The sequence below is a fragment of the Salmo trutta genome, chromosome 34, assembly GCF_901001165.1.
Source record: "Salmo trutta chromosome 34, fSalTru1.1, whole genome shotgun sequence".
NCBI classification, from domain to species: domain Eukaryota; kingdom Metazoa; phylum Chordata; class Actinopteri; order Salmoniformes; family Salmonidae; genus Salmo; species Salmo trutta.
In genome coordinates this window covers 37,635,244-37,660,159 of record NC_042990.1, presented here as the reverse complement: position 1 = coordinate 37,660,159, position 24,916 = coordinate 37,635,244, and the positions used below count along the sequence as shown (strand labels likewise).

At 40.8% G+C, this 24,916-nt stretch overlaps 1 protein-coding gene and 2 pseudogenes across 1 annotated transcript; all 3 read left to right on the top strand.

Annotated features, from left to right (window-relative positions):
* Positions 1–2,123: 2,123 nt before the first annotated feature.
* LOC115173251 (neurensin-1-like) lies at positions 2,124–7,216 on the top strand. Its single transcript, XM_029731167.1, has 4 exons — positions 2,124–2,401; positions 5,942–6,021; positions 6,187–6,348; positions 6,767–7,216. Exons 2-4 carry the CDS (start codon positions 5,956–5,958, stop codon positions 7,214–7,216), a joined length of 678 nt encoding a protein of 225 aa, XP_029587027.1. The 5' UTR covers positions 2,124–2,401; positions 5,942–5,955.
* Positions 7,217–17,901: 10,685 nt separating this feature from the next.
* Positions 17,902–19,769, top strand: LOC115174129 (vasorin-like; annotated as a pseudogene).
* Positions 19,770–20,450: 681 nt separating this feature from the next.
* Positions 20,451–21,686, top strand: LOC115174128 (toll-like receptor 13; annotated as a pseudogene).
* Positions 21,687–24,916: the final 3,230 nt, after the last annotated feature.

The following is a 24,916-nucleotide window of genomic DNA, read 5'->3' as shown; positions in this document are numbered from 1 at the left end:
ACTGTATATAGACATATAGTACGACATTGGAAATGTTGTTTACTTTAGGAACTTTTGTGAGTGTAATGTTGACTGTTAATTTGTTAATTTTTTTATTATCTATTTCACTTGCTTTGGCAATATTAACTGTTTCCCATGCCAATAAAGCCCTTAAATTGAATTGAAATTGATTTTAGAGAGAGAGTGAGGAGAGAGAGCAGGGGGGAGAGGAGAAAGAGAGAGAAACTGTAATGATAGTGGTTCTGTCTCAGTAGCTTCTTCCTTCCGTAATGAGGGAATGGATTATCTCTGCAGTCCCTACACAGAGCCTCAGTGGTCGGCCTGTCTGTGTGGTGTGATTGGTGACAGCCACTGTCTGTAGAAAATACACACCCAGAGCAGCAGGCCATAATATGGTCATATAACAGACGCCTTTATCCAGAGTGTTGAGAGAGAGGGAGAGAGAGAGAAGGTGAGAGAGAGAGGGAGAGAGAGAGAGTGTTGAGAGGGAGAGAGAGAGAGGGAGAGAGAGAGAGTGTTGAGAGGGAGAGAGAGAGTGTTCAGAGAGAGAGAGGGAGAGAGAGAGTGTTGAGAGAGAGAGAGAGAGAGAGATGTGAGGGAGACTGTTGCGTCCCCTTGGTGACATGCTCACTGACAATGTTCATTACTAAAATCAATCAGCTGATTCCTAATGATATGTTTTCTTTATGATTGAGTGTTTCATATCCCTATGTAGGCGTACTACAATTTCTACTAGGAGTACACAGTGTTCCCTCTGTAAATATACTACTGTCTGATATGGGTACACAGTGTTCCCTCTGTAAATATCCTACTGTCTGGTATGGGTACACAGTGTTCCCTCTGTAAATATCCTACTGTCTGATATGGGTACACTGTGTTCCCTCTGTAAATATCCTACTGTCTGGTATGGGTACACAGTGTTCCCTCTGTAAATATCCTACTGTCTGATATGGGTACACTGTGTTCCCTCTGTAAATATCCTACTGTCTGATATGGGTACACTGTGTTCCCTCTGTAAATATCCTACTGTCTGATATGGGTACACTGTGTTCCCTCTGTAAATATCCTACTGTCTGATATGGGTACACTGTGTTCCCTCTGTAAATATCCTACTGTCTGATATGGGTACACTGTGTTCCCTCTGTAAATATCCTACTGTCTGATATGGGTACACTGTGTTCACTACCAGTGGGATAAGATGGTCTTGAGTCACAACGATCACATGATGTTAAAGGTGCTACACATAGGATTTTTTTTATTGTATTCTACACTGTTTCTCAATTTCAGTTTATGTGAGAAAACAACTTTAGATTTGGTCCACCAGCTTCAAAGCTGTAAAAAAATATATATTTGTTGTTGTTGAAAAAAAAAATCACAGCAATTTAGATGATACAATGATTTCCTACACTATTCGATGATTGTTTTGTCAGAAAAGCTGAAATGTAACACGCCCGCAAAGTCAGAACAGTTTGACAACAGACGTCGCTCCGGCAGGAAAAAATCAAAAGGCGAGTATCACAGCCAATCACAGCACTGTCAGTGAAACACGATCATTCCACTATTAGAGACAGATATATTACCGCCATTTTCTGAAATTACAACACAAAAATATATAATAAATAATCCTATGTGTTGCATCTTTAAAACACAGTAGTACAGTTGTGATCAAGACCAATAATTAACTGAATAAACAGTTAGATTTAAAAAAAAAAAAAACAATAAAAAAGTGTTTGGCTTGGCATGACAATGAAGAGTTGAATTTGTTGAATGCAGAAACAATCTGGTTACCAAGCTTCCCTTATTCTCCTTTTATTTTGTTTCCCTAAACGAGGGTTTATATCCCAAATGGCACCCTATTCCGTAGTGCACTATGTAGGGAATATGGTGCCATTTGGGAAGCATAAGAGATGTTTTGTTGTTGTTTTGCTGTGGGATGTGTTGTGTCACTGGTTTAGGATATTACATACTGTATGAATTAATTATTTACATAACCCACATAATCAGGATGTGACTCAGTGTGTGTGTGTGTGTGTGTGTGTGTGTGTGTGTGTGTGTGTGTGTGTGTGTGTGTGTGTGTGTGTGTGTGTGTGTGTGTGTGTGTGTGTGAATTCATGTTCGACTTCACTCGCATTGCATCTTACCATTGTACAGGATGTGTTGAATTACAGAACTGAACAGCCTACAGAAGCGAATGTGTAGAAATCTGCCCGTCCAAAATAGTACGTTGTATTGACACTCTGTGGTCAGTAGACTTGTCTCGACACTTGAAGGTCTGGAGTTCGATATTCGATACAGCCTGTGGAACTCAACTCCCCTTTGCAATTTGATTTCCACTAACCATCACTGTCCGACTCCATGTGCTGCAGGCACGGTCACTGACAGCCACTGCCGGAGTGTTGAGGTAAGTTTGAGGAGGAAATCTCTTTATTGAAAATCTAGGCTATTTAAGGAAACAGATCAATTGAAGAAATAGGCAGGGTGTAGTCATGGCAGTGGTAACTAGTGACAACCGGATTCTTCTGATAACAAATGGGTTGGAGCTGTGCACCTGCGCACAGGCTCTTTATTGCAAATTGAGTGTTGTTGTCAAGTCAAGTGTGGATTCACTGGTTCTGAGAGCTCGTTCGGAAATGGGACTGGAGTAAGACCGTGGCGGGGAAGCGAGCACTCCAGACCAGGTAAGATTACAAAAATGATCTCAGCATTTGAGCCCTAAATAGACTCTAGTGAACTTGTCGTTCATGTTATTAAAATACATGTTTTGCAAAGAGTTTCTCTAGAGTTGTGAAAACTGCATTTTATAGCACGTAATTGGAAAATGAGGATTGGGGGAATGAGTTGAGACACTACGTTATCTTCTGTCTACCGCTGTATTATTTGTGGGGAGAGAACGGTCCGTTCTCAGCACCGCAATTGAAAACTAACTAACTAAATCGATCAATTTATCGACATTTTGTCTTGCCTTCTTTAATCGGAAGAAACAATGTGGGGAAAAAAGGAAGCTGAGGAATTGTCTGACGAGAACCAGTCGGGTATCTAAATGTGATACATTTAATATGTTGCGTCGCACGTCTCTCCACCCATGACACATCACGCACCTCAGTGCAGTGATAATAATAGATTAGCTAGCTGTCTTGACAGTGTTGCGCACAACGCATCTTGTCAAGTGTTATGAGTAAGTCTCTAGTGTACCCATTTCTGTTCTCACTCAAGCTATTCAAGTAAGAAGAGAGTAGCTCCTTATAGACTCAGTGTGTGTGTGTGTGTGTGTGTGTGTGTGTGCGTGTGACTCATCCGTGGGTGGCTATCAACCCTTGGGCCTTGGCGTCATGGCATCATCCTTCACAGACAGAGCGCAATCCTTCTAACGTTGCTTGACGACACTGAGGAGGAGACACCCAGGGAACACTGAAGCAAGAGGGCCCCCGTTTCACAAAACACTTCTTATGCAAAAACTTAGGAAGCTTCTTAAGAAAAATAATAAGACGTTCATAAGATAATTAGTAGGTACAATTCCTCAACAATATATTAAGATTTCATGTTTTTCTTATGAACTTTTTAAAATATCTTTCTTGCGGTAAAATGACCAAATGGCACTCTAGTGGCCTCATGGGTGGAATGTTTTTAATATTTTTAATACTTTTATAATGAATAAATATTACTAAAAGTAAACTGTCAACAATCTGGTGTTTCTATGTCAAACGGTTTTATTATAAACTCAGCAAAAAAAGAAACGTCCTCTCACTGTCAACTGAGTTTATTTTCAGCAAACTTAACATGTATAAATATTTGTATGAACATTACAAGAGTCAACAACTGAGACATAAACTGAACAAGTTCCACAGACATGTGACTAACAGAAATTGAATAATGTGTCCCTGAATGGCCCAAGCTCTCATCCTCCGATCCAACAGGTCCCAGATGTGCTCAATGGGATTGAGATCCGGGCTCTTCGCTGGCCATGGCAGAACACTGACATTCCTGTCTTGCAGAAAATCACGCACAGAACGAGCAGTATGGCTGGTGGCATTGTCATGCTGGAGGGTCATGTCAGGATGAGCCTGCAGGAAGGGTACCACATGAGGGAGGAGGATGTCTTCCCTGTAACGCACAGCGTTGAGATTTCCTGCAATGACAACAAGCTCAGTCCGATGTTGCTGTGACACACCACCCCAGACCATGACGGACCCTCCACCTCCAAATCGAACCCGCTCCAGAGGACAGCCCTCGGTGTAATGCTCATTCCTTCGACGATATACGTGAATCCGACCATCACCCCTGGTGAGACAAAACCGTGACTCGTCAGGGAAGAGCACTTTTTGCCAGTCCTGTCTGGTCCAGCGACGGTGGGTTTGTGCCCATAGGCGACGTTGTTGCCAGTGATGTCTGGTGAGGACCTGCCTTACAACAGGCCTACAAGCCCTCAGTCCAGCCTCTCTCAGCCTATTGCGGACAGTCTGAGCACTGATGGAGGGATTGTGCGTTCCTGGTGTAACTCGGGCAGTTGTTGTTGCCATCCTGTACCTGTCCCGCAGGTGTGATGTTCGGATGTACCGATCCTGTGCAGGTGTTGTTACACGTGGTCTGTCACTGCGAGGACGATCAGCTGTCCGTCCTGTCTCCCCGTAGCGCTGTCTTAGGCGTCTCACAGCACGGACATTGCAATTTATTGCCCTGGCCACATCTGCAGTCCTCATGCCTCCTTGCAGCATGCCTAAGGCACGTTCACACAGATGAGCAGGGTGTGGCAGCATAGCCTAGTCGTTAGAGCATTAGTCTAGTAACCGCAAGGTTGCAAGTTCAAATCCCCGAGCTGACAACGTACAAATCTGTCATTCTGCCCCTGAACAAGGCAGTTAACCCACTGTTCCTAGGCTCTCATTGAAAATAAGAATTTGTTCTTAACTAACTTGTTAAATGAAAATCTTTCTTTTGGTGTTTTTCAGAGTTAGTAGAAAGGCCTCTTTAGTGTCCTAAGTTTTCACAACTGTGACCTTAATTGCCTACCGTCTGTAAGCTGTTAGTGTCTTAACGACCGTTCCACAGGTGCATGTTCATTAATTATTTATGGTTCATTGAACAAGCATGGGAAACAGTGTTTAAACCCTTTACAATGAAGACCTGTGAAGTTATTTGGATTTTTACGAATTATGTTTGAAAGACAGGGACCTGAAAAAGGGACGTTTCTTTTTTTGCTGAGTTTATTTCAGTCTCCTTTGATGTATAGTACCAGTCAAAAGTTTGGACACACCTACTCATTCCGGGGTTTTTCTTTATTTTTACTATTTTCTACATTGTAGAATAACAGTGAAGACATCAAAACTATGAAATAACACATATGGAATCATGAGGTAACCAAAAATGTTAAACAAATCAAAATATATTTGAGATTCTTCAAAGTAGCCACCCTTTGCCTCGATGATTGCCGAGTGTTTGCAAAGCTTTCTCTCAACCAGCTTCACGAGGTAGTCGCCTGGAATGCTTTTCCAACAGTCTTGAAGGAGTTCGCACATATGCTGAGCACTTGTTGGCTGCTTTTCCTTCACTCTGCGGTCCAACCCGTCCCAGACCATCTCAATTGGGTTGACATTTTCTTCCATTTCCGTAACAGACATTTGCTTCCGTTTCCGTAACAGACATTTGCTTCCATTTCTACACCCCTGATCACAAGCAAACACAGTTAACATTCATAGCAGCCACATACAAACAGCATGATCACTTTGATCATTAATTTCTTCTCGTATCTACGCGCTCTCCTACTCTCACCTTTTCCCTTCACTTGTGGGCTTCAGTGTACAACACATCTAGGGTTTATATATTATTGTATTCTACAGTCTAAAGCAGGAGACGAGACAGTTTGATGTATGTCTGTAGGCCTTGGAAACAGTTAGGGAAAGATAACCACAATTGAGTGTGTGTGTGTGTGTGTGTGTGTCTCCAGGTGTGTGAGGTGTGATGGCGTCCTGCTCTGAGGCCTGTAACCCAGGGTCTGGATGTGGGGCAGGGTCCTCAGGCTGTGAGGTGAGATCTTACTAATCTGCTTTCAGTAGAATCTTAGTTTGAATTACACATTTATACACTGGTATTTATTATTTGGTTCAGGATGCTAAGATTACTCACCATGGAATGATGTTTGAATGGGAATATCCATTCTACGTCTTCTATTTCTATGGTTCCCTCCCACAGGTAGGTTCTAGCTGTGCCTGTCTGCAGTTTGGGGTGCGTTCGTACCTGCACCATTTCTATGAGGGGTTTAGCACTGCATCAGGGTGGGAGAGAGACCCTGAGGGAGTGGGAGACGTCCAGACCTTGAGATCGCCCCTGAGGTGGAGCTCAGCACTCTGGAAGGTAATAACTAATGCACTATCAATGACTGTTTGACCTCCTCTCTCTCTCTGTCTCTGTCTCTGTCTCTGTCTCTCTCTCTCTCTCTCTCTGTCTCTGTCTCTGTCTCTCTCTCTCTCTCTCTCTCGCTCTCCATGTCTCTCTCGCTCTCCCTGTCTGTCTCGCTCTCCGTGTCTGTCTGTCTGTCTGTCTGTCTGTCTGTCTGTCTGTCTGTCTGTCTGTCTGTCTGTCTGTCTGTCTGTCTGTCTGTCTGTCTCTACCCTCTTTCTCTACCTCATCTGGTCTCTGTCTCCCTATCTTCCTTTCCGGTCCCTTCGTAACTCTCTCTCTCTGTCTCTCTCTGTCTCTCTCTCTCTCTCTCTCTCTCTCTCTCTCTCTCTCTCTCTCTCTCTTTCCCCCCTCACCCAACTCTCTCTCTCAGGTCTCTCTGGCCCTTGGTCTCCTGATGGTGACCTCTGGTCTGGTCAGTCTGTCCGTGGGTTACTCCGGCCCCACCAGGATCGAGTCCTTCGGGGAGGGGGACCTCCTCTTCATAGACACCCAGGCTGTCAGCTTTAACAGGGGTCTGCGTCACTGCGTGGCGGCCGGGATCGGTCTCACCTGCCTGGGAACGGGTCTGACCGTGGCGGGCCTCCTTTCCTGGTCCTTCTCTAAGAGCCGATTGAAAGAGGTGCTATATCGGAGAGAGAGAGATAAGGGAGGGGTGGAGTGTGCAAGGAAGGGAGGGACAGAGGGGGGAGCACAGGGGGGAGGAAGACAGGGGGAGATGGGGACGGCTGTTATGAAGGCCCCTGGAGCAGGGGAGGGGAAGGTGCCTGCCACCCTGTCCAAAGTGGAAACGGTACAGCCATCAGGAAGGGAATCCCCATAGGGTGACCACTGGTTTTAAAAGGTCTTTATGTGGTGTACAAGTGTCCTCTTTTAAAATGAGCTGAATTTTGTCAAATCACATATGTTGAAAAGTCTATAAGCTATTTAAATGGTGGTCACATATGTTGAAAAGTCTATAAGCTATTTGAATGGTGGTCACATATGTTGAAAAGTCTATAAGCTATTTGAATGGTGGTCACATATGTTGAAAAGTCTATAAGCTATTTGAATGGTGGTCACATATGTTGAAAAGTCTATAAGCTATTTAAATGGTGGTCACATATGTTGAAAAGTCTATAAGCTATTTGAAAGGTGGTCTTGATATGGAGTGATTTGGTACAACTCTCATACATTTGTTCTTTGAATTTACGCGTCAATTATTTTTGCATCGTATTCCACCTCACTGTTATAAAATATAACAAATTGACTTTTCTCATGTCATTTTAGAACAAATAGGAAGACCGATTTTACTCAATTCAATAACACTTTTTCTCCTAAGAGGAATTTTGTGTTGGGTAAAGCAATCCGCGTGGAATTGAATACATACAATGCATACATGAATATACTGCATTATCACATGATTTATACTCACATGCGTAAACACACCTGCCCCATTGAGCATCACACCCATTTCCTGTACTCTTGGTCTCCAGGCAACCTGTACGTGTTCTATTTTCACGCACCGAACCGACAACCTTCTCTCTAATTGGTCAATTTATTCCAAGCTCTTATTGGCCATCAATGCATGTCCCTGTTCTTCAGCTGCACTGATGTGAACACATGGACAGGTAGAAGCAATGTAGGGGAAAGCGTACTGGGAACTTGCTTTACACTTGTCCAATTCTTTATCAATGTAGTGTAGATGAAGAGAAGGAGAGGAGGAAAGGAAACAGCTGAAGACCATTGAGATACAGCCTGTGTGAAGTGTCTTAAGTTCAACTGTCATGAGGAACCTTGTTAACATTTCAAATGATCATGATGTTGAGTGAAGTGAATAGGTGTAGTATAGTATACCTGTATAGTATATACCTGTATAGTGTATACCTGCATAGTATACCTGCATAGTATATACCTGTATAGTATACCTGCATAGTGTATACCTGCATGGTATACCTGCATTGTATATACCTGTATAGTATACCTGCATAGTGTATACCTGCATAGTATACCTGTATGGTATATACCTGCATAGTATACATGTATGGTATATACCTGTATAGTATACCTGTAAGGAATATACCTGTATGGTGTATACCTGTATAGTATATACCTGCATGGTATATACCTGCATAGTATACCTGCATAGTACATACCTGTATGGTATATACCTGTATAGTATATACCTGTATGGTGTATACCTGTATAGTATATACCTGTTTAGTATACCGGTGTGGTATTTACCTGTATGGTATACCTGTGTGGTATATACCTGTATGGTATACCTGTATAGTATATACCTGTATGGTATACCTGTGTGCTATATACCTGTATGGTATACCTGTGTGGTGTATACCTGTATAGTATACCTGTATGGTATACCTGTATGGTATATATGTATAGTATTTACCTGTATAGTATATACCTGCATAGAGTATACCTGTATAGTATACCTGTATAGTGTATACCTGTATAGTATATAACTGTATAGTATACCTGTGTGGTATATACCTACATAATGTATACCTGTATAGTGTATACCTGTATAATATACCCGTATAGTGTATACCTGTATAATATACCTGTATAGTGTATACCTGTATAGTATATACCTGTATAGTGTACCTGTATAGTATACCTGTATAGTGTATACCTGTATAGTGTATACCTGTATAGTATATACCTGTATAGTGTACCTGTGTGGTATATACCTGTATAGTATACCAGTGTGGTATATACCTGTATAGTATACCTGTATAGTATATACCTGTGTGGAATATACCTGTATAGTATACCTGTATTGTATATACCTGTATGGTGTATACCTGTATAGCATATACCTGTGTAGTATACCTGTGTAGTATACCTGTGTGGTATATACCTGTATGGTATACCTGTTTGATATATACATGTATGGTATTTACCTGTATAGTATATACCTGTATGATATTTACCTGTATAGTATATACCTGTATGGTGTATACCTGTATAGTATATACCTGTGTGGTATACCTGTATGGTATACCTGTGTTGTATATACCTGTATGGTATACCTGTGTTGTATATACCTGTATGGTATACCTGTGTTATATATACCTGTATGGTATACCTGTGCTGTATATACCTGCATGGTATTTACCTGTATGTGAGAATTGGAGTGGAGCAAACGGTTGTCTGCTGAATAAACCCCTGATCTGCAAACTCTACCTGGAGTTGAATTACTGATGTTCTACTGAATACTGACTCAGGTCTCGACATTAACACTTGTCCTCTTGTCCAGGACAAGTAAAAAAAAAACATTTAGGATAAGACTGTATATCGCAATATCAAACTATTTCTCAGATCAGAATTGGATCAGAGATGCCAACATTGGAATAATACATAAAGAACAAAGCCTACAGGTCAAAGTGTAGAATATATGCATATTGGCTACAGCCTTGTGTCCAAACCAATGCTGACATGAGGGAGGCGCCAGGAAATGTCGCATAACTACCAGTCAAAAGTTTGGACATGCTTATTCATTCCATGTTTTATTTTTCCTATAATAGTGGAGACATCAGAACAATGAAATAACACATATGGAATCATGTAGCAACCAAAAAAGTGTTGAACAAATCAAAATATATTTGAGATTCTTCAAAAAGGTAAATTCCACAAATGAAAAGTTAATTTGTGGAATTTCTTTCCTTCTTAGTGTTTGAGCCAATCAGTTGTGTTGTGACAAGGTAGGGGTGGTATACAGAAGATAGCCCTATTTGGTAAAAGACCAAGTCCATATTATGGCAAGAACAGCTCAAATAAGCAAAGAGAAATGACAGTCCATCATTACTTTAAGTCATGGTCAGTCAATCTGGAAAATGTCCTTGTTTCACACACAGCATATTGAACCCTGTTTCACACAGCATACTGAACCCTGTTTCACACACAGCATACTGAACCCTGTTTCACACACAGCATATTGAACCCTGTTTCACACACAGCATACTGAACCCTGTTTCACACACAGCATACTGAACCCTGTTTCACACACAGCATATTGAACCCTGATTCACACAGCATACTGAACCCTGTTTCACACACAGCATAATGAACCCTGTTTCACACACAGCATATTGAACCCTGTTTCACACACAGCATACTGAACCCCTGTTTCTCACACAGCATATTGAACCCCTGTTTCACACACAGCATATTGAACCCTGATTCACACAGCATAATGAACCCTGATTCACACAGCATATTGAACCCTGTTTCACACACAGCATACTGAACCCTGTTTCACACACAGCATACTGAACCCTGATTCACACAGCATACTGAACCCTGTTTCACACACAGCATACTGAACCCTGTTTCACACACAGCATACTGAACCCTGATTCACACAGCATACTGAACCCTGTTTCACACACAGCATACTGAACCCTGTTTCATATGTGGTTATATTTCAGTTGAAGCGTGGTCCATGTAGATCTGTGGCAGGCTCTACTACAGTTGAAGCGTGGTCCATGTAGATCTGTGGCTCTATTGCAGTTGAAGCGTGGTCCATGTAGATCTGTGGCAGGCTCTACTGCAGATGAAGCGTGGTCCATGTAGATCTGTGGCAGGCTCTACTGCAGTTGAAGCGTGGTCCATGTAGATCTGTGGCTCTACTGCAGATGAAGCGTGGTCCATGTAGATCTGTGGCAGGCTCTACTGCAGTTGAAGCGTGGTCCATGTAGATCTGTGGCAGGCTCTACTGCAGTTGAAGCGTGGTCCATGTAGATCTGTGGCAGGCTCTACTGCAGTTGAAGCGTGGTCCATGTAGATCTGTGGCTGCCTCTACTGCAGTTGAAGCGTGGTCCATGTAGATCTGTGGCAGGCTCTACTGCAGTTGAAGCGTGGTCCATGTAGATCTGTGGCAGGCTCTACTGCAGTTGAAGCGTGGTCCATGTCGATCTGTGGCAGGCTCTACTGCTGTTGAACCTCTGCAAATCCACCCAACGAGTTTGTAGAGTCACAAGCTTGATGTAGTCATTGAGTACAAGGAATACGGGACCAAATACTAAGCGTTTGACTACGTTGAAACAATATAAGTGAATTTGTCCAAATAATTATCACTTCCTCAAATGGGGGGACTAGATACATAAAGTACTTTCATTTCTTAATTGTAAAACAGGTATGTATGGAAATACCCTCAAAAAGGTGACATTTTATACTGCCGCATCATCTGAAACATATGATCTCAAATCGAAAATGCTGGAGAATAGAGCCAAATTAAAACATTTAGCTTCACTATCCAAATACATACAGAGGAGGGAAAAGCTCCTCTGTAGCTCAGTTAGTAGAACATGGTCCTCTGTAGTTCAGTTAGTAGAACATGGTCCTCTGTAGTCCAGTTAGTAGAACATGGTCCTCTGTAGTCCAGTTAGTAGAACATGGTCCTCTGTAGTTCAGTTAGTAGAACATGGTCCTCTGTAGCTCAGTTAGTAGAACATGGTCCTCTGTAGTTCAGTTAGTAGAACATGGTCCTCTGTAGTCCAGTTAGTAGAACATGGTCCTCTGTAGTCCAGTTAGTAGAACATGGTCCTCTGTAGTTCAGTTAGTAGAACATGGTCCTCTGTAGTTCAGTTAGTAGAACATGGTCCTCTGTAGCTCAGTTAGTAGAACATGGTCCTCTGTAGTTCAGTTAGTAGAACATGGTCCTCTGTAGTTAGTAGAACATGGTCCTCTGTAGTTCAGATAGTAGAACATGGTCCTCTGTGGCTCAGTTAGTAGAACATGGTCCTCTGAAGCTCAGTTAGTAGAACATGGTCCTCTGTAGTTCAGTTAGTAGAACATGGTCCTCTGTAGTTCAGATAGTAGAACATGGTCCTCTGTAGTTCAGTTAGTAGAACATGGTCCTCTGCAGTCCAGTTAGTAGAACATGGTCCTCTGCAGTCCAGTTAGTAGAACATGGTCCTCTGTAGTTCAGTTAGTAGAACATGGTCCTCTGTAGTTCAGATAGTAGAACATGGTCCTCTGTAGTTCAGTTAGTAGAACATGGTCCTCTGTAGTTCAGTTAGTAGAACATGGTCCTCTGTAGTTCAGTTAGTAGAACATGGTCCTCTGTAGTTCAGATAGTAGAACATGGTCCTCTGTGGCTCAGTTAGTAGAACATGGTCCTCTGTAGTTCAGTTAGTAGAACGTGGTCCTCTGTAGTTCAGTTAGTAGAACGTGGTCCTCTGTAGTTCAGTTAGTAGAACATGGTCCTCTGTAGTTCAGTTAGTAGAACATGGTCCTCTGTAGTTCAGTTAGTAGAACATGGTCCTCTGTAGTTCAGTTAGTAGAACATGGTCCTCTGTAGTTCAGTTAGTAGAACATGGTCCTCTGTAGTTCAGATAGTAGAACATGGTCCTCTGTAGTTCAGTTAGTAGAACATGGTCCTCTGTAGTTCAGTTAGTAGAACATGGTCCTCTGTAGTTCAGTTAGTAGAACATGGTCCTCTGTAGTTCAGTTAGTAGAACATGGTCCTCTGTAGTTCAGATAGTAGAACATGGTCCTCTGTGGCTCAGTTAGTAGAACATGGTCCTCTGTAGTTCAGTTAGTAGAACATGGTCCTCTGTAGTTCAGATAGTAGAACATGGTCCTCTGTGGCTCAGTTAGTAGAACATGGTCCTCTGTAGTTCAGTTAGTAGAACATGGTCCTCTGTAGTTCAGTTAGTAGAACATGGTCCTCTGTAGTTCAGTTAGTAGAACATGGTCCTTACAGTGAACGGTGTTCCGTCACCTTTCACCTTACAGTGAACGTTGTTCCGTCACCTTACAGTGAACGTTGTTCCGTCACCTTACAATGAACAGTGTTCTGTCACCTTACAATGAACATTATTCTGTCACCTTACAATGAGTTGTGTTCTGTCACCTTACAGTGAACTTTATTCTGTCACCTTACAGTGAACATTATTCTGTCACCTTACAGTGAGTTGTGTTCTGTCACCTTACAATCAACAGTGAGAGTCAAGGATGCTTGCTTGGCCCCCTACACTGTTTTGCATATTTATATGACTTTTGCACATTAGGTAAGTGACTGCACTCATCTAAATGAATGCCTCTGTGTAGAGTCGCCCCATGCCAGGCGTCTGTCCCTACTGCTTCATCATTATAGGATATATGGGGGGAGAGTCGGCTCAAGGGATTGGAGGTAATATTGCATGGTTATAGTTAATGCAGTTTTTCATTCTGTGTACGCTAGCTTTTTGGCCTCCCAAATGGCAACCTACAGTATTCCCTATATAGTGCACTAGTTTTGACCAGGGCCCACAGTGATCAGAACCCTAAGTAGTACACTATGTAGAGAATATGGTGCCATTTGGGATTGTAGGGTCGTCGCGCTGACTAAAGACCAAGGCCAATTCCAAATGTCTGGCAGTTGGCAGACCGTACCCGATACACATCTACTCGCCTATCGGCATGACAACGGTAGAGATGAAAAGACCTGACACATCCCAGCCACTCCGTCTTTCCCAGCACACTCTGGACTACAAGATAACACTCCAGAGGGCCATTAACCGGTAGAACATCCACTTATAAATGTTCTATCCAGGACAGGATGGCACCGTGACAGCAGGTGCCCGCCAAATGACTCGCTCCTGCTCTTAACGGACAGAATCCAGACTAGTCATATGGAATCATGGAGGACATTCTTGTTAACACCAACAACCTTTATGTAAGGATCTGGGCTGGGATGCAAAAAGTCTACTGATGCATACTATGATCATTCTGTGCTGTAGAAATTTTAAATTGTGTATTCTCTCCCCCCCCCCCCCCCCCCCCCCCCGTTGTGATTAATTTTTCTCTTTAAAGGAGAACAGGAGAACATGTCATGTTTTGCACACTATATATACAAAAGTATTTGGACACCCCTTTCAAATTAGTGTATTTGTCTATTTTCATCCACACCCATTGCCGACAGGTGTATAAAATCAAGCACACAGCCATGCAATCTCTATAGACAAACATTGGCAGTAAAAGGACTTTCAATGTGGCACCGTCAATAGGATGCCACCTTTCCAGCAAGTCAGTTCGTCAAACTTCTGCCCTTCTGGAGCTGCCCCGGTCAACTGTAAGTGCTGTTATTGTGAAGTGGAAACATCTAGGAGCAACAACGGCTCAGCTGCAAAGTTTTAGGCCACACAAGCTCACAGAACGGAACCACCAAGTGCTGAAGCATGTAGCGAATAAAAATCGTCTGCACTCGGTTGAAACACTCACTACCAAGTTCCAAACTGCCTCTAGAAGCAACGTCAGCACAAGAACTGTTCGTTTCCATGGCGCCGAGCAGCCGTACACAAGCCTAAGATCACCATGTGTAATGCCAAGCGTTGGCTGGAGTGGTGTAAAGCTTGTTGCCATTGGACTCCGGAGTAGTGGAAACGCATTCTCTGGAGTGATGAATCACGCTTCACCATCTGGCAGTCCGTCAAACTAATCTGGGTTTGGCGGATGCCAGGAGAACACTACCTGCCAGTATCCCTGGCTAACTACTTCCTTAGCTGATCATTTGATAATCTGTCATTGTATACTGTAGTATTATCTTGTTTTTATAATAAATCTTTGTTTTATAAAATAATATTACTGTCTCTGAGATTTTGAATCTGGCTTATAATTGTAACAGGTATAATTGTGACAGGTATAATTGTAACAGGTATAATTGTGACAGGTATAATTGTGACAGGTAGAATTGTGACAGGTAGAATTGTGACAGGTATAATTGTGACAGGTATAATTGTAACAGGTATAATTGTGACAGGTATAATTGTAACAGGTATAATTGTGACAGGTAGAATTGTGACAGGTATAATTGTAACAGGTAGATTTGTAACAGTTAGATTTGTAACAGGTATAATTGTAACAGGTATAATTGTGACAGGTAGAATTGTGACAGGTATAATTGTGACAGGTATAATTGTGACAGGTATAATTGTGACAGGTATAATTGTGACAGGTATAATTGTGACAGGTATAATTGTAACAGGTATAATTGTAACAGGTAGAATTGTGACAGGTAGAATTGTGACAGGTATAATTGTAACAGGTATAATTGTAACAGGTATAATTGTGACAGGTATAATTGTGACAGGTATAATTTTAACAGGTATAATTGTAACAGGTATAATTGTAACAGGTAGAATTGTAACATGTATAATTGTGACATGTAGAATTGTGACAGGTATAATTGTAACAGGTATAATTGTAACAGGTAGAATTGTGACAGGTATAATTGTAACAGGTATAATTGTAACAGGTATAATTGTGACAGGTAGAATTGTAACAGGTAGAATTGTGACAGGTAGAATTGTAACAGGTATAATTGTAACAGGTATAATTGTAACAGGTATAATTGTAACAGGTATAATTGTAACAGGTATAATTGTGACAGGTATAATTGTAACAGGTAGTATTGTGACAGGTATAATTGTAACAGGTATAATTGTAACAGGTAGAATTGTGACAGGTAGATTTGTAACAGGTATAATTGTGACAGGTATAATTGTAACAGGTATAATTGTAACAGGTATAATTGTGACAGGTATAATTGTGACAGGTATAATTGTGACAGGTAGAATTGTAACAGGTAGATTTGTAACAGGTAGAATTGTGACAGGTATAATTGTAACAGGTAGAATTGTAACAGGTATAATTGTAACATGTATAATTGTGACAGGTATAATTGTGACAGGTAGAATTGTAACAGGTAGATTTGTGACAGGTAGAATTGTGACAGGTAGAATTGTAACAGGTATAATTGTGACAGGTATAATTGTAACAGGTATAATTGTAACAGGTAGAATTGTGACAGGTAGAATTGTGACAGGTAGATTTGTAACAGGTAGAATTGTAACAGGTATAATTGTAACAGGTAGAATTGTGACAGGTAGAAATGTGACAGGTATAATTGTAACAGGTATAATTGTAACAGGTATAATTGTGACAGGTAGAATTGTAACAGGTAGATTTGTAACAGGTAGATTTGTAACAGGTTGAATTGTGACAGGTATAATTGTAACAGGTATAATTGTAACAGGTATAATTGTAACAGGTATAATTGTGACAGGTAGAATTGTAACAGGTAGATTTGTGACAGGTAGAATTGTGACAGGTAGAATTGTAACAGGTATAATTGCAACAGGTAGAATTGCGACAGGTAGAATTGTGACAGGTAGAATTGTGACAGGTAGAATTGTAACAGGTATAATTGTAACAGGTATAATTGTAACAGGTATAATTGTGACAGGTATAATTGTGACAGGTAGAATTGTGACAGGTATAATTGTAACAGGTAGAATTGTGACAGGTATAATTGTAACAGGTATAATTGTGACAGGTATAATTGTAACAGGTAGAATTGTGACAGGTATAATTGTAACAGGTATAATTGTAACAGGTATAATTGTGACAGGTAGAATTGTAACAGGTAGATTTGTAACAGGTAGAATTGTAACAGGTATAATTGTAACAGGTAGAATTGTGACAGGTAGAATTGTGACAGGTATAATTGTAACAGGTATAATTGTAACAGGTATAATTGTAACAGGTAGAATTGTGACAGGTAGAATTGTAACAGGTAGATTTGTAACAGGTAGATTTGTAACAGGTAAAATTGTGACAGGTATAATTGTAACAGGTATAATTGTAACAGGTATAATTGTGACAGGTAGAATTGTAACAGGTATAATTGTGACAGGTAGAATTGTGACAGGTAGAATTGTAACAGGTATAATTGTAACAGGTATAATTGTGACAGGTAGAATTGTAACAGGTATAATTGTAACAGGTATCATTGTGACAGGTAGAATTGTGACAGGTAGAATTGTGACAGGTAGAATTGTGACAGGTAGAATTGTAACAGGTATAATTGTAACAGGTATAATTGTGACAGGTATAATTGTAACAGGTATAATTGTAACAGGTATAATTGTAACAGGTATAATTGTGACAGGTAGAATTGTAACAGGTATAATTGTAACAGGTATAATTGTGACAGGTAGAATTGTAACAGGTATAATTGTGACAGGTATAATTGTGACAGGTATAATTGTAACAGGTGGAATTGTGACAGGTGTAATTGTGACAGGTATAATTGTGACAGGTATAATTGTGACAGGTATAATTGTGACAGGTAGGCTTACGATTTATCCCTACTTGCTAAGAATGATAGGTGGTGTCCAGTTTACGATAGAATATAGATAAATCCATATTTCATATTCCGTAATGAATTACCCAATACATTTTCCATTATCATAACGTTAGGCCACTCCACTACAGAATGCAGACACTGATCCACGGAGATCCACCACGTACAAAATCTGATGGCAAACTTTTATCCTTGCCTGTCTCAATTCAAAATATCTTTACTCTCTACTCTAACAGCCTGGGGTGTGTCACTAAAGAAGTTGTGGATCCATTGAAAAGGAACTGACCTGCAGTTAGTTGTGTTTTTCCTCACATGATCGTCTATATTTGTTCTTTCTCAGTTCCCCATTCAGAATATTTACATATTTAGGAGTAAAATGTGGTGTTCCCTATTGAACCGTATTGAACCCGAACTCTTGTCATCTTCTGATAAATGTGAGTAAAAAATAATTACTATTTAAGATATTTTATCTACATTGCTGTTTTGGCTTGCCTATCTCCCGTGTGATGTAGTGTCCTTGTCCGACGATGTTATCTATTTTCGAGAATATTGCTTTTACCAACATTTACATTTACCTCTGCCTACCTCTGCTTACCTCTGCAGTGTTATTTTTCTCTCACGTTTGCTGATATGTTAGCATTAAGCTTAAGGCTGTGTTTACACAGACAGCCCAATTCTGATATTTTTTCACTAATTGGTCTTTTGACCAATCAGATCAACTCTTTTGCCCATAATTGGGCATAATTTCAGAATTGGGCTGCCTGTGTAAACACATTGTCTACCATGATACAGCAAATGTTTTGTAAGGTAAATGAGGTAGTTCAAATATTGCATGTTTGCTTTTGGTACTGTCTATTGGTAACTCTTTTAACACTGAAAGAAAAACAACTTGAGGAAAAGTTGCGTAGATAAGTACAAAACATTGTATTATCAGTAAAAAAACAAAAATCCAAGATGGGGAATAGTTTTCAAGGTACTGTATGTCTTTCAAACACCCTCAAGTATCTGTGTATTTTTTATTGTCTACTTTAGATCTGAAGAATACATTGAAGACATCTCTTTTATTTTTATTATCTTGAGTGGAACCTCACCAGGCTCCAGTGTGTGTTGTACATTAGCCTTAATGAGGAAGATACTCACACTGAAACTCACGATGACCACACCAGGAAGGGAAAGTGGGTCTTTTTTTTGTTGCTGTCTGTTTCTGCTGTATGTCTGGATCCTTGTTGATCCAGTAAAGGGATACTTCCTGAAACACTGCATATATACAGTATATATAATATACTGTTAACATGACAGTACTCTGTAACAACAGGAATCTCCTAACCATACCAGAAGACATTCCATCAATAGTCAGATCTTTAGACATTTCTATTAATACAATTTCAAAGATCAAAGAGTTTGATTTTAAAGATCTATCAGTCCTTAAATTTCTTGAACATGTCCAGTAACGTAATCTCTCATGTTGAAGATGGAGCTGTCCTCCACCTTGTGGCTCTGCAAAAGGCTAGACCTGGGCTATAACCAGCTCACCACCATTTCAGACCACATGTTTCAGGGCCTGGCCAACCTCTCAGCGCTATACCTAAATAGCAACCTAATCACAACTATTAGGTCATCATCCTTTCAGTCTCTCTCTGGATTACATGTAGTGAACATAACCAACAATAAACTGCACAGTCTAAAGAAGGTTCAGCCTATTATAAAATTACCACATTTTTCAGAAGATGTACTTTGGGGAGGAATGGATTTACCAGTTTTTAAATGAAGGGAAATATCAAACAAGTCCATAGGGTTGAGAGTGCTTGATGTGTCTGGGAATCCATTGGACATCTCCATCGTCACAGGAAGTGTTTTTCCAAACCTTCAGAAGATAAACTTAGCCTACTGTGGTCATAATAGAAGGATGCAATGGGATGTGGCAGACGAGTCTTTTCTGAGGAACGTGTCGTGTCTTGACATGAGTGGAATCCACGTCTCTGGAGGTTATGAGCATGTTGATGCGGAGCTTCAACTCCCTGTTCGAATCTCGGACACTTTCTCATTTAGGAATTGTCACGATTGTCGTACAGAGCGGACCAAGCCGCAGCGTGAGTTGTGTTCAACATAATTTTAATTCACAGTGAAACAACAAAAAAACAACAAAACATCCAACGACCGTGAAGTACAGCGCGCACATAGGCGCTAACTGAAACAGTATCCCACAAAGCAGGTGAGAGAAAGGGCTTCCTAAATATGATCCCCAATTAGAGGCAACGATTACCAGCTGCCTCTAATTGGAAACCATACAACTCACCAACATAGAAATAGAATGACTAGAACACCCCCCTAGTCACGCTCTGACCTCAACACCATAGAGAACCAAGGGCTCTCTATGGTCAGGGCGTGACAGGAATAGAGACGTTTGCCTATACAAAGGTTCTCACCAATATTGCCTGCCACATACCTACATTAAGAATACTCCAATTTAGATATAACAACATCAGTTTTGTTTCTGAGGAACTCCTGCAGTCCTGCACTCAGCTGACAGATCTGGGAATGCAGTATAATAATATGATTGATCTGTCTGACTCTTCATTCTGGCAAATGAAGCAGCTGCGAAATCTGGAAATGGGACACAACATGCTTTCATCTGTGTCCAAAGCCACAAGTAATCTCCCCACTCTGGATGCCCTGGATCTCAGCTTCAATAGAATCAATATACTAGACTGCTCAGATTTTGCCAATCTTACTGGACTCGCACAACTCTTCCTTCACAAAAACAAAATCCCTTAATTTGAAAGCTGTGTTTTCCAGGATTTGAAGTCCTTAAAGTTCCTAAACATTGGAACAAACCAAATCCTGGCCTTGAGTGATGTTTTCAAGAATGGTTTGCAAAAACTAGAGATCTTGGATTTGCGAGGCAATAAACTAAGTTCTGTCAGAAAAGAAGATTTTAAAAGCTTACAATCACTCAAGGAATTGCTTTTATTCAACAATCAAATTACCGGCTTAGAAGATGGGGCATCTAAGGTGATGGTCAACCTTAGAAGCCTTACTCTTTCAGCAAATAGAATCAGTCAAACTGAAACTAGAGACCGGGTGTTCAGAGGACTAACACGCTTAACCAGCCTCAGTATTTCTTCCAATCATATCAAATATGAAACAGATGATAAACTCAACCCTCCACCCTTCTATCACCTGACATCCCTCAAGATTCTATACATCTTCAGCCAACGGATGGATAATATACCATCAAACTTTCTTGAGGGTCTGAAATCTTTATCAGAATTCAGGGCAGGGTATCTAAATATTAAGTCTCTGCACCCAGACACATTCATTCACACACCCCAATTGAGGTACCTTGACATCAGCAGTAATGTGCTCCAGAGCTGTTTCTTCCAATGCCAAAAATCAGCAGACTATATCTGTCCAAATCCCAACTTCAGTCTTTGGATTTCCTCATACTAGCCAATCTATCTCAAGTTGCATTTCTGCTGTTGGAAAACAATCAGATTAGAGAGATCAATGAGACATTGATACGTTCTCTCCCTGCCTTAACGTCCTTGAAAATTAATAATAACCCTTTCATATGTGACTGTAGAAATGCTTGGTTCATCCAGTGGGGGGAGGACAATAACCAAACACAAGTTGGTGAAGCCCATGACTATAACTCCAGCTATCCAGACAATCTGAGGGGCACTAAACTGTTGGATCTTGACACACGTCCGTGTTCAGTAGACGTAGGCTTCTTCTACTTCCTGTCCACCACTTCTCTGGTCCTCCTCACCCTGCTGGGGTCCTTCATCTACCATCTCCTGAGATGGCAAGTAGTCTATTCCTATTACCTCTTCCTGGAATTTCTCTATGACACCAAGCGGAGGAACAGCCATGCAGCTAATAAGTATGATGCCTTCGTCTCCTACAACACCCACGATGAGCCCTGGGTCCTGAGGGAGCTGCTGCCAGAGCTGGAGAGGCAGCAGGGCTGGAAGCTGTGTCTGCACCACCGGGACCTCCAGCCAGGCAAACCCATCATAGAAAACATCACAGGAGACGCAAGACCATCTGTGTGATCAGCTGTCACTATCTGGAGAGTGAGTGGTGCTCCAGAGAGATACAGGTGGCCAGGTAGGTCTAACAATCTTCAATTACCTATACAGTTATAAGAACATTTTGACAATAAATACACAACGCAGAGGATGGGAGGACTAAAAACTAGAGTACTAATGGTCAATTGTAAATATGAGTTTGGTTTCAGTTCAACAGCTGTGGAATGTCAGTCCTGAACTCAGAGCTACATTCTGTACATTGAGTCTGGAGCAGGATACTTGTTATTTGGCCATGTTGTACTGCAAGGACTAAACCCCAGGCTAGGGGGTTATAAATGGCATTACATTTCAGTCATTTAGCAGACGCTCTTATCCAGAGCGACTTACAGTAGTGAATGCATACATTTCATAAAAAAATGTCTCCGTACTGGTCCCCCGTGGGAATCGAACCCACAACCCTGGCGTTGCAAACACCATGCTCTACCAACTGAGCCACACGGGACTTACATTGGCATCCTTGGCATCCTGTCCCTTTGTTCTGTGGAGAAAAGCTGAGGACAGGGGAGACTGAATATCTAACTCCCAGCATAACATCTATGATTTGTCCTTCTCAAATAAACATATTTTTCTCCCCCTGATTTGCTTTGGAGTTTGTGTTATTGAAGAATAACATCAACTGCTAACACAGTACACAGAAACACACATATACTGTACTTCATAAAGACTTTCTACTTTACTCTCCAGCTTCCATCTGTTTGACGAGCAAAAGGATGGGTTGATTCTGGTGTTTCTAGAGGAGATCGCAGACCAGCAGCTCTCTCCCTACCACCGCATGAGGAGGCTGCTGAAGAGACAAACCTACCTCAGCTGGCCCAGAGCTGGGGAGTACACCGGGGTCTTCTGGCAGAAACTACGGGTGGCTCTGGAGACCAGGGACTGCCCTGCTGAGCAGGACTCAATCCTCACTGGGGTGGAGAGATGGTGACAGACATAAAAGAAATGTACTAACCTTTAACCTATATGTTCTGAACTTTATCAGACATGTTATGATATAAGCATGACTGAAAGTTATTGACAAATACTAATGCGTCTTATATAATTAGAAATTCAGCTAATTTACTTGTGTACATACCTACCCAGCTAGCAAAATATTGAACAAAATGTGAAGTGGGCCACTGACTGTAGATGTGTTGCTACTATAAGTTTTGCTCTCAGGGTCATTTTTTATTAACTTGCTTAGCTTTGCCTAATATCATTGGTGTTTTTTTTCTTCAAGTAAGATCAAATGTACAATTATTATAACAAATAGTGTCCTACCTTATTTTTGTTGTTGTTAATTTGTTAAAATTCTTTTGACTTGTAATGTTTATGATGAATAAAAGTTTATAATAGTCACACCTTTGTCAGTTATGCTTCATTTGAACTAGCAAGCCACGTGTTAGCTATTGCTAGCTAGCTGACAAGCTAATGAAGATAACTATTGCTAGCTAGCTGACAAGCTAATGAAGATAACTATTGCTAGCTAGCTGACAAGCTAATGAAGATAACTAATGCTAGCTAGCTGACAAGCTAATGAAGATAACTAATGCTAGCTAGCTGACAAGCTAATGAAGATAACTAATGCTAGCTAGCTGACAAGCTAATGAAGCAAAACACTCAGATGAAGATAACTAAGTTAGCAAGCTGGTTAGTTTGCTAGATTCAATTCACATGATGATCTTGATATAATTTTAGCTACACACACTATCCCTTACAGACTCTGTAATAAACAGTGGGGCTTGAACCACCAATGATTACAAGGCAAGCATGATGATGCAGACCTAACAAGAGCTGTAGTACAGAGGGCACTTACACACAACAGGGCTCCTTCTGACGTCGCAATTCCAGGGTGTAGAGGGGCGAGTCCACCACTAGAGGGCACGCTATCTCCATCTTGGTTTTGTTTAATTTAATTCTGTTTTTTATTTATTTTACTTTTTTATCAGAGTGTAAGATGTTCCGTGTACCCTGCAATTACATCTGCATCCCTGTACATGTGACTAATGAACTCTATCTACCTATCTATCTATCTATCTATCAGAGATGTGCTATTTTGCTTATGAAGTGGTCATAGAGTGGCGTTTTAGAGTTAGAGAAGTCTCGTCCACGACCCAGCTCTCTCCTTTTCTCTCTCTCTCTCTGTCTCTCACACACACTCTCTCTCTCCTTTTCTCTCTCTCTCTGTCACACACACACTCTCTCTCTCTCTCCTTTTCTCTCTCTCTCTCTCTCTCTCTCTCTCTCTCTCTCTCTCTACAATAAGCCTGGGGACAAGGTTAGGGTTGGAGTGGTTGATTTAGGGTTAAGGGAACTCAGGGACAGCTATACTGATTGAGGCAGAGAATTGAGACCTAGTGGGATGACCATGATATCTGAGGACTCATCACACTTCCCTGACCCACCGTTCGCTACAATATTTTTGATCAGAATCAACTTTAAAATTTGCCAAGTACATTTACACATCCTCAGAATGTTACTTGGTGATATGGTGCTGTTAGTGATAGACACCATTTAGAGACAGTTTAAACAAATACATTATATACAACTAGTTAGTGATCATAGAGCTGTAAGAGAACGAGCGGAGATACAAATATCCAGTGGGTATACATTTGATATGCAGTGGGTATATGGATAATGTACAGTGGGTATATGGATAATGTACAGTGGGTATATGGTTAATAAACAGTGGGTATATGGATAATATACAGTGGGTATATGGATAATATACAGTGGGTATATGGTTAATAAACAGTGGGTATATGGATAATATACAGTGGGTATATGGATAATATACAGTGGGTATACATTTGATATGCAGTGGGTATATGGATAATAAACAGTGGGTATATGGATAATAAACAGTGGGTATATGGTTAATAAACAGTGGGTATATGGATAATATACAGTGGGTATATGGATAATATACAGTGGGTATATGGTTAATAAACAGTGGGTATATGGATAATATACAGTGGGTATATGGATAATATACAGTGGGTATATGGTTAATAAACAGTGGGTATATGGATAATATACAGTGGGTATATGGATAATATACAGTGGGTATATGGATAATAAACAGTGGGTATATGGTTAATAAACAGTGGGTATATGGATAATAAACAGTGGGTATATGGATAATAAACAGTGGGTATATGGATAATATACAGTGGGTATATGGATAATAAACAGTGGGTATATGGATAATATACAGTGGGTATATGGATAATAAACAGTGGGTATATGGATAATATACAGTGGGTATATGGATAATAAACAGTGGGTATATGGATAATATACAGTGGGTATATGGATAATATAC

Excerpts from the sequence above, each read along its gene's own strand:
- LOC115173251 (XM_029731167.1), top strand. The coding sequence starts at position 5,956 with ATGGCGTCCTGCTCTGAGGCCTGTAACCCAGGGTCTGGATGTGGGGCA. Across the intron at positions 6,022-6,186 it reads CAGGGTCCTCAGGCTGTGAG|GTAGGTTCTAGCTGTGCCTG; the intron begins GTGAGATCTTAC and ends TCCCTCCCACAG. Across the intron at positions 6,349-6,766 it reads GGAGCTCAGCACTCTGGAAG|GTCTCTCTGGCCCTTGGTCT; the intron begins GTAATAACTAAT and ends TCTCTCTCTCAG.